Below are 10,000 nucleotides of genomic sequence, written 5' to 3' on the forward strand. Positions count from 1 at the left end.
GAAGAAGACGGAGATTGTTCTTCTCGACCACGGCCTTTATCAGGTTAGGAATCTTCAGGCCTTGCAGAGCACCAGCAACAGACACACCTCCCAATGTTGCGCTCCATTTTCCATGGTCTGACTGAGACCTGGAGTAAATAAATGACACCAAACACAGACATATTTATTACAGCTCCAGCAGACTAAAAGCTCTTGGATGAGCAACTTGTTCCATGTTCTTAGCAGAGTGCAGGGTGCCGTGTTCAAATTGGACTTAACCGTCAAGATACACAACACACACAAATGCTCTTCAATTAGCAGCATTCGTTAACTAGCACAGTGTTTTTCCAACCACTGTGCCGCGGCACACTAGTGTACCGTGAGATATTGTCTGGTGTGCCGTGGGAGAATATGTCATTTCACCTAATTGGGTTAAAAATATTTTTTGCAAACCAGTAATTATCAGAGGTGGGACCAAGTCATTGTTTTGCAAGTCACAAGTAAGTCTCAAGTCTTTGCCCTCAAGTCCGAGTCAAGTCCCGAGTCAAGACAGGCAAGCCCCGAGTCAAGTCCAAAGTCAAGACTGGAAAGTCTCAAGTCAAGTCCTAAGTCCTGCATTTTGAGTTTCGAGTCCTTTCAAGTCCTTTTAACCACAGACTAATATATTAACACAGATTGTGTATGCTTTTCAAACGCTGTATTTATTTATTAAAACAAGTGCATTTTAAATGGCAGGAAAGAAAATTGTGCTGACATTGCACTTTATAATAGCACTATTAACCAGTCATTTTAAACATTAACTCATTCCTTTACAGAACAAACACATTGAAAAATAAAGTGCAAATGTACTTATTTGTACAAAAGTGTTAACATTGAAAAAACATGACATATACGTGAACATAACAAAAAAGTTGTACTTTTTATATGTCAGGGCCCTATGCTGCATTGCATTTGCAAAAGACCAAATTAGCCAAGAGTCTGTCAGTCATTTGTGCACGATGGGGGCGTAGTATGATGCCACCATGGCTGAAAACTCGCTCCACTGGAGCACTGGAGGCAGGCACTGCCAAGACTCTCATGGCCACTCGGAACAGTGAAGGAAGAGTCTTCATGTTCAATGCCCAGAACAAAAGGGGGGAGAGAGTTTTTTTGGGTTGGTGCACTACTTGTAAGTGTATCTTGTGTTTTTTATGTTGATTTAATTAAAAAAAGACAAAATATATATATATATTTCTTATGCGGCCCGATACCAATCGATCCACGGACCAGTAGCGGGCCGCGGCCCGGTGGTTGGGGACCACTGAGGTAAACAACCAACAGTATGTCAGAAAGCTAGCTAAAACGGTACACTTATTCATAATATAGTATACATTTTAACTGACCTTTATTTGACTATTTTTGTCTTTTTTTAGGTGGCTAAAATACGCGGTGCTGCTGACCGCCGTCTAACGTTACGTGTGATATATTGACTAACGTAACCCTGCTTAAAAAAAAATCACTGAACAAAAAGTATGAATAAGGTAGTGAACTGCAACAGATTCCCGTGTTTGCAATAACGTTATAACGTTAGCAGTGAGTTTACAGCCTCACTGATTTAACTACACAGCAAATAAAAGTCACGTTACTTAGCCAATAAACGTTATCTTACATTCAAAACTTACCGTTCTTTGTGCAACTTCAAATGCCGGACGAAGTTGGAAGTTGTTGCCTCTCCATCAGTCATTTTGGAACCGCATGTGTTGCATACTGCAAACCGTTTTGTGTTGACCACCTCGTAATTTTTATACCCAAACAAAATTATTTTAGGTATCATTTTTTGTTCACTGGCGTGTGGTTTGGACATGTCTTCTTCGTTGGTTGTCCTGCAATTTGATTGGATGAATGCTGTGTGATGAAAACAAAGTAGATGTAATTTGATTGGCTGTTGTACTGAGAGCACACCAGCTGACACACGCAACGCTGATAGACAAGTACACAATGAAAAACACGGCGCGCTCCCGAATAACTTTTTCATCTTTGGGTTTTGGGGAAAGTAGCAAGTCATGTCAAGTCATGTCAATTCAAAAGGCTCAAGTCCAAGTGAAGTCACAAGTCATTGATGTTAAAGTCTAAGTCGAGTTGCAAGTCTTTTTACATTTTGTCAAGTCCAGTCTAAAGTCATCAAATTCATGACTCGAGTCTTGACTCGAGTCCAAGTCATGTGACTCGAGTCCACACCTCTGGTAATTATAGTCTGCAAATGATGTGTTGTTGTTGAGTGTCGGTGCTGTCTAGAGCTGGGCAGAGTAACCGTGTAATACTCCTCCATATCAGTAGGTGGCAGCAGGTAGCTAATTGCTTTGTAGATGTCGAGAACGACGATGATGGTTTGCAGGTAAACCAAAAATATAAAATAGGCGAGTGCCCCTAAGAAAAGGCATTGAAGCTTAGGGAAGGCTATGCAAAACTAAACTAAAATTGAACTGGCTGCAAAGTAAACAAAAACAGAATGCTGGACTACAGCAAAGACTTACGGTGGGTGGAGCAGACGGCGTCCACAAAGTACATCCGTACATGACATGACAATCAACACCAAAATAGGAGCGCCATACAAGAACTAAAAGACTACACACAGGAAAACACCAAAAAATGTTTTACACAAAAACAAAATAAAATCACACTAAAAACATTGAAGATACAGTGGAGGATGTTTTTATTTGATCCCCTGCTGATTGTGTGTTTTTAATAATAGAACATGCATTTTAAAAATCACACAGACATAAGAAAGTAAATAAAAGTTATGAATCAGTTTGTAGTAGGGTTGTCCCGATACCAAAATGTACATCAATACCATTCAGCTACGAAAACATTTCAATTTGGGCTTTATTTGAACAGAAAATCTTACAATGCAATACAAATATGTTTCTTATTGCACTCATTTTAGAAGGTTAAAATATAAATTAAAGGCCATTAAACACATTGGGCTTTTCTTATTGCACTCAAAGAACAATTTAAAATTTCCCATAATCAAGAGTAAAATTAGAAGCTCTATTAACATAATATTAAGTTATTTATGATTCATGGTTGCCAATCCTGGTCTGTGCTTTAAGCAAAAATACAATTATTAGTCGGCACTAAAAACAAAACTGTGGATAAATGTGGTTAATTTATGAAAGTAGTGTGTGTATTTGTGAGAATGTCAACGTGTTGTCTGACTGACGTCAGTGAGTGAGTGGGCGAGTAAAGAGAGGGAGCATGTGCACTGCGCAGTAGAGTGACGAACGTGTCCTGCAAAACTAATAATAAAGCAACCAGGTTGTCACAAATCGGCAGCCTCGAGTTCTGACCGGAAAGACCCATTGTAAAGTGAAGGGTGTTACCTCCGAGGAAAGCATTGACCCTGAAGGGAACGTCTGCCCTGTGCTCCTCGACTACAGTCTGCACCAGAGCAGAACAGCAGGACAGACGTACAACCCTAGTTTGTAGTATAGTATTTGATTTGTAGTACAGCAAAATATGACTTTTATGTATTATTTTAAGCTGTCTCTTTCTGTTGTTTGAAATGTTGTGCAGACGCTTTGGCCAAAGTTCACTAAACACTCCGCACGCCTGCTGTGTTTTGTGCCCAGGTGCTACAGCCAGACTTCCGGATGAACTACTGTCGCCTATGGCAGGCTCTTATTCGTCGAGACATGACTGGTGTGGAGCGTTACAGTCGCAAACTGGGAGCTGGAGATCTCTATCCTCTGTTTGCTTGTATCCTCACTGCCCGTTCCTGGACCGCCGTCAATTCCGGCATCAGCTCTGTGCCCGTCACATCGTCTGAGGTAGGAGTTGCGTGGGTCCCTAGGGACAAATCGGCATGCAGTGAATCTGGAAAGTATTCACAGCGCTTCACTTTTTTTTTGGATGGGAAGTGTTGTTTTTTATCCAAGATGTCTCTGTACATTGCTGCATTCATCTTTCCCTCTATCCAACTTTGAATCATCCAAAAATAGTCAATATTTCCAAACTTCCCAAGCTTAACTTCCTGTGGTAAATTCCCAGAAAGTTTCCGGAAATTTGGACGGTGTCCAACTTTGAATCATCAAAAAATGGTCAATATTTCCAAACTTCCCGATCTTAACTTCCCGTGGTAAATTTCCGGAAAGTTTCCGGAAATTTGGACAGTGTCCAACTTTGAATCATCAAAAAATGGTCAATATTTCCAAACTTCCCGAGCTTGACTTCCCGTGGTAAATTTCTGGAAAGTTTCCGGAAATTTGGACGGTGTCCAACTTCGAATAATCAAAAAATGGTCTATATTTCTAAACTTCCCAAGCTTAACCTCCCGTGGTAAACTTCCGGAAAGTTTCCGGAAATTTGGACGGTGGTCAACTTCGAATAATCAAAAAATGGTCAATATTTCCAAACTTCCCGAGGTAAATTTCTGGAAATTTGGACAGTGGTCAACTTCGAATAATCAAAAAATGGTCAATATTTCCAAACTTCCAGTGGTAAATTTCTGGAAATTTGGACAGTGGTCAACTTTGAATAATCAAAAAATGGTCAATATTTCCAAACTTCCCGAGGTAAATTTCTGGAAAGTTTCCGGAAATTTGGACGGTGTCCAACTTTGAATAATCAAAAAATGGTCAATATTTCCAGACTTCCCGAGCTTGACTTCCCGTGGTAAATTTCCGGAAAGTTTCCGGAAATTTGGACAGTGTCCAACTTTGAATCATCAAAAAATGGTCAATATTTCCATACTTCCTGAGCTTAACTTCCTGTGGTAAATTTCCGGAAATTTGGACGGTGTCCAACTTTGAATCATCAAAAAATGGTCAATATTTCCAAACTTCCCAAGCTTAACTTCCTGTGGTAAATTTCCGGAAAGTTTCCGGAAATGTGGACAGTGTCCAACTTTGAATCATCAAAAAATGGTCAATATTTCCAAACTTCCCAAGCTTAACTTCCTGTGGTAAATTTCCAGAAAGTTTCCAGAAATTTGGACGGTGGTCAACTTTGAATCATCAAAAAATGGTCAATATTTCCAAACTTCCTGAGCTTAACTTCCTGTGATAAATTTCCGGAAATTTGGACGGTGTCCAACTTTGAATCATCAAAAAATGGTCAATATTTCCAAACTTCCCGAGCTTGACGTCCCGTGGGAAATTTCTGGAAATTTGGACGGTGGTCAACTTTGAATAATCAAAAAATGGTCAATATTTCCAAACTTCCCAAGGTAAATTTCTGGAAAGTTTCCGGAAATTTGGACAATGTCCAACTTTGAATAATCAAAAAATGGTCAATATTTCCAAACTTCCCGAGCTTAACTTCCCGTGGTAAATTTCCGGAAATTTGGACGGTGGTCAACTTCGAATAACCAAAAAATGGTCAATATTTCCAAACTTCCTGAGCTTGACGTCCCGTGGGAAATTTCTGGAAATTTGGACAGTGGTCAACTTCGAATAATCAAAAAATGGTCAATATTTCCAAACTTCCCGAGCTTGACGTCCCGTGGGAAATTTCTGGAAATTTGGACGGTGGTCAACTTCGAATAATCAAAAAATGGTCAATATTTCCAAACTTCCTGAGCTTAACTTCCCGTGGGAAATTTCTGGAAATTTGGATGGTGGTCAACTTTGAATAATCAAAAAATGGTCAATATTTCCAAACTTCCCAAGGTAAATTTCTGGAAAGTTTCCGGAAATTTGGACGGTGTCCAACTTTGAATAATCAAAAAATGGTCAATATTTCCAAACTTCCCGAGGTAAATTTCTGGAAAGTTTCCGGAAATTTGGACGGTGTCCAACTTTGAATAATCAAAAAATGGTCAATATTTCCAAACTTCCCAAGCTTAACTTCCTGTGGTAAATTTCTAGAAATTTGGACGGTGGTCAACTTTGAATCATCCAAAAATGGTCAATATTTCCAAACTTCCCGAGCTTAACCTCCCGTGGTAAATTTCCGGAAAGTTTCCGGAAATTTGGACAGTGTCCAACTTTGAATAATCAAAAAATGGTCAATATTTCCAAACTTCCCGAGCTTGACTTCCCGTGGTAAATTTCTGGAAAGTTTCCGGAAATTTGGACGGTGTCCAACTTCGAATAATCAAAAAATGGTCAATATTTCCAAACTTCCCGAGCTTAACCTCCGGAAAGTTTCCGGAAATTTGGACGGTGTCCAACTTTGAATAATCAAAAAATGGTCAATATTTCCAAACTTCCCGAGCTTGACTTCCCGTGGTAAATTTCCGGAAAGTTTCTGGAAATTTGGACAGTGTCCAACTTTGAATAATCAAAAAATGGTCAATATTTCCAAACTTCCCGAGCTTGACTTCCCGTGGTAAATTTCTGGAAAGTTTCCGGAAATTTGGACGGTGTCCAACTTCGAATAATCAAAAAATGGTCAATATTTCCAAACTTCCCAAGCTTAACCTCCGGAAAGTTTCCGGAAATTTGGACGGTGTCCAACTTTGAATAATCAAAAAATGGTCAATATTTCCAAACTTCCCGAGCTTGACATCCCGTGGTAAATTTCTGGAAATTTGGACGGTGGTCAACTTTGAATAATCAAAAAATGGTCAATATTTCCAAACTTCCCAAGCTTAACTTCCCGTGGTAAATTTCCGGAAAGTTTCCGAAAATTTGGACAGTGTCCAACTTTGAATAATCAAAAAATGGTCAATATTTCCAAACTTCCCGAGCTTAACTTCCCGTGGTAAATTTCCGGAAATTTGGACGGTGTCCAACTTTAAATAATCAAAAAAATTTCAATATTTCCAAACTTCCGTGGTAAATTTCCGGAAATTTACCGGAAAGTTTCCACCCCTTTGCAACCCTAATTGTAATGGCCATGAACTGTATGTTTTGATTTCAATATGCACCAAAGTGTCTGCTAGAAAGTTTATAATAAGATAACCTGAGTAGTCAGTGTCATTGACGCACCAGAAGGAACATAGAAAACATCACCACTCAATGTCTCTCTTTGCAGGATGTTGAGATTCGGACCAACGCCGCCTTGTACCTGCCTCAGATCAGCCACCTGCTGAACCGACTTCCTCGACAGATGTTGCTGCTGTTGAAGACCAACGACCTGCTGAGGGGGATAGAGACCACCTTGCACACCCGAGCATCCTCGTCCTCTTTCATCAACATGTCACGCTGCTGCATACGAGCCCTGGCCAGGTAGCACACCTTGACTTACCCTATTTTACTTCATTCTTTTATTCCACATAAAGACACTTACATTTAGTGCACCATATTACTAACTTTTAACACTTAATTTGACTCATTTTCATTGCTAGTTTCTATGTAACTGTTTTTATTTTATTTTAGTTTCTTTTTTGTTGCAGAAAATGTTGGGGTTTTTTAGACTTAGACCAACTTTAATGATCCACAAGTGACATTGTTCCACACAGTAGCTCAGTTACAAAGGATGGAAAGGACAATGCAGGTATAAAATAGACAAAACATGTACCGTAGTAGCAATATAAAATACAAACCCCGTTTCCATGTGAGTTGGGAAATTGTGTTAGATGTAAATATAAACGGAATACAATGATTTGCAAATCATTTTCAAGCCATATTCAGTTGAATATGCTACAAAGACAACATATTTGATGTTCAAACTCATAAACTTTATTTTTTTTTGTGCAAATAATCATTAACTTTAGAATTTGATGCCGGCAACACGTGACAAAGAAGTTGGGAAAGGTGGCAATAAATACTGATAAAGTTGAGGAATGCTCATCAAACACTTATTTGGAACATCCCACAGGTGTGCAGGCTAATTGGGAACAGGTGGGTGCCATGATTGGGTATAAAAGTAGATTCCATGAAATGCTCAGTCATTCACAAACAAGGATGTGGCGAGGGTCACCACTTTGTCAACAAATGCGTGAGCAAATTGTTGAACAGTTTAAGAAAAACCTTTCTCAAGCAGCTATTGCAAGGAATTTAGGGATTTCACCATCTACGCTCCGTAATATCATCAAAGGGTTCAGAGAATCTGGAGAAATCACTGCACGTAAGCAGCTAAGCCCGTGACCTTCCATCCCTCAGGCTGTACTGCGTCAACAAGCGACATCAGTTTGTAAAGGATATCACCACATGGGCTCAGGAACACTTCAGAAACCCACTGTCAGTAACTACAGTTGGTCGCTACATCTGTAAGTGCAAGTTAAAACTCTCCTATGCAAGGCGAAAACCGTTTATCAACAACACCCAGAAACGCCGTCGGCTTTGCTGGGCCTGAGCTCATCTAAGATGGACTGATACAAAGTGGAAAAGTGTTCTGTGGTCTGACGAGTCCACATTTCAAATTGTTTTTGGAAACTGTGGACGTCGTGTCCTCCGGACCAAAGAGGAAAAGAACCATCCGGATTGTTCTAGGCGCAAAGTGTAAAAGGCAGCATGTGTGATGGTATGGGGGTGTATTAGTGGCCAAGACATGGGTAACTTACACATCTGTGAAGGCACCATTAATGCTGAAAGGTACATACAGCTTTTGGAGCAACATATGTTGCCATCCAAGCAACGTTACCATGGACGCCCCTGCTTATTTCAGCAAGACAATGCCAAGCCACGTGTTACATCAACGTGGCTTCATAGTAAAAGAGTGCGGGTACTAGACTGGCCTGCCTGTAGTCCAGACCTGTCTCCCATTGAAAATGTGAAGCCTAAAATAGCAGAAGGGAGACCCCCGGACTGTTGAACAACTTAAGCTGTACATCAAGCAAGAATGGGAAAGAATTCCACCTGAGAAGCTTCAAAAATGTGTCTCCTCAGTTCCCAAACCTTTACTGAGTGTTGTTAAAAGGAAAGGCCATGTAACACAGTGGTGAACATGCCCTTTCCCAACTACTTTGTCACGTGTTGCAGCCATGAAATTATAAGTTAATGATTATTTGCAAAAAAAAAAAGAAAGTTTATGAGTTTGAACATCAAATATGTTGTCTTTGTAGCATATTCAACTGAATATGGCTTGAAAAGGATTTGCAAATCATTGTATTCCGTTTATATTTACATCTAACACAATTTCCCAACTCATATGGAAACGGGGTTTGTATAACATATATGTAATATTTACATAATATATATACAGTATATGATAATACACTGTATATATATTATATGTTTACCGTATTTTCCGCACCATAAGCCGCCCTGGGTTATAAGCCGCGCCTTCAATGAACGGCATATTTCAAAACTTTGTCCACCTATAAGCCGCCCCGTGTTATAAGCCGCATCTAACTGCGCTAAAGGGAATGTCAAAAAAACAGTCAGATAGGTCAGTCAAACTTTAATAATATATTAAAAACCAGCGTGATGTGGGCGCGCATGGAGTCGTATATCAACATGGACGGAGCTGCGTGAAAAAAGCCACCCGGCCTCTTCGCGTAAACTTACCTTAACCACTCGCTCATCTTTTCTTCATCCATCCATCCCTTCGAGTTAGCTTTTATGATGACGCCGGCTGGAAAGGTCTCTTTTGGCAAGGTCTTCCTTTTGAATATCACCATGGGTGGAAGTTTCTGGCCATTAGCATGGCAAGCTAGAACCACAGTGAAGGATGACTTCTCATTCCCTGTGGTGCGAATATTCACCGTACGTGCTCCCGTTGTATCCACAGTGCGGTTCACAGGAATATCAAAAGTCAGTGGAACCTCGTCCATGTTGATAATGTTCTCTGGCCGGATCTTTTTTTCAGCTATCTTGTTTTTACAATATGCACGGAAAGTAGCCAGCTTTTCTTGAAAGTCTTTAGGCAGTTGCTGTGAAATAGTAATCCGTGTGCGGATGGAGAGATTGCGTCTTTTCATGAACCGGATCCCTGTCGCTTAGTAGGAGCCATTTTGTGGTCTTTACAGATGTAAACACACAAAGGAAATGAAACGTAATATCCGCGCGCTTTTTCTTCTTCTACGCGGGCGGGTGGTTGCTTACAGTAGAAGAAGAAGCGCTTCCTGTTCTATGGGGGCGGGTGCTTACCTTGGCGGTTGCTTGCGTAGAAGAAGAAGCACTTCCTCTTCTACGGGGAAAAAAGATGGCGGCTGTTT

General features: G+C 40.3%; 1 protein-coding gene across 1 annotated transcript in view; it reads left to right on the forward strand.

The window, feature by feature from the left end:
• adck1 (aarF domain containing kinase 1) overlaps nucleotides 1-10,000 on the forward strand; it is a 44,666-nt gene that overhangs the window by 32,825 nt on the left and 1,841 nt on the right. The window contains exons 9-11 of the mRNA XM_061986703.2: nucleotides 1-43; nucleotides 3,588-3,785; nucleotides 6,934-7,127. The exon at nucleotides 1-43 is cut by the window's left edge and continues 107 nt beyond it. Of these exons, the coding sequence (XP_061842687.1) occupies nucleotides 1-43; nucleotides 3,588-3,785; nucleotides 6,934-7,127 (435 nt within the window). The remainder of the gene's footprint in view (nucleotides 44-3,587; nucleotides 3,786-6,933; nucleotides 7,128-10,000) is intronic.

The sequence above is a fragment of the Nerophis lumbriciformis genome, linkage group LG26, assembly GCF_033978685.3.
Source record: "Nerophis lumbriciformis linkage group LG26, RoL_Nlum_v2.1, whole genome shotgun sequence".
NCBI classification, from domain to species: domain Eukaryota; kingdom Metazoa; phylum Chordata; class Actinopteri; order Syngnathiformes; family Syngnathidae; genus Nerophis; species Nerophis lumbriciformis.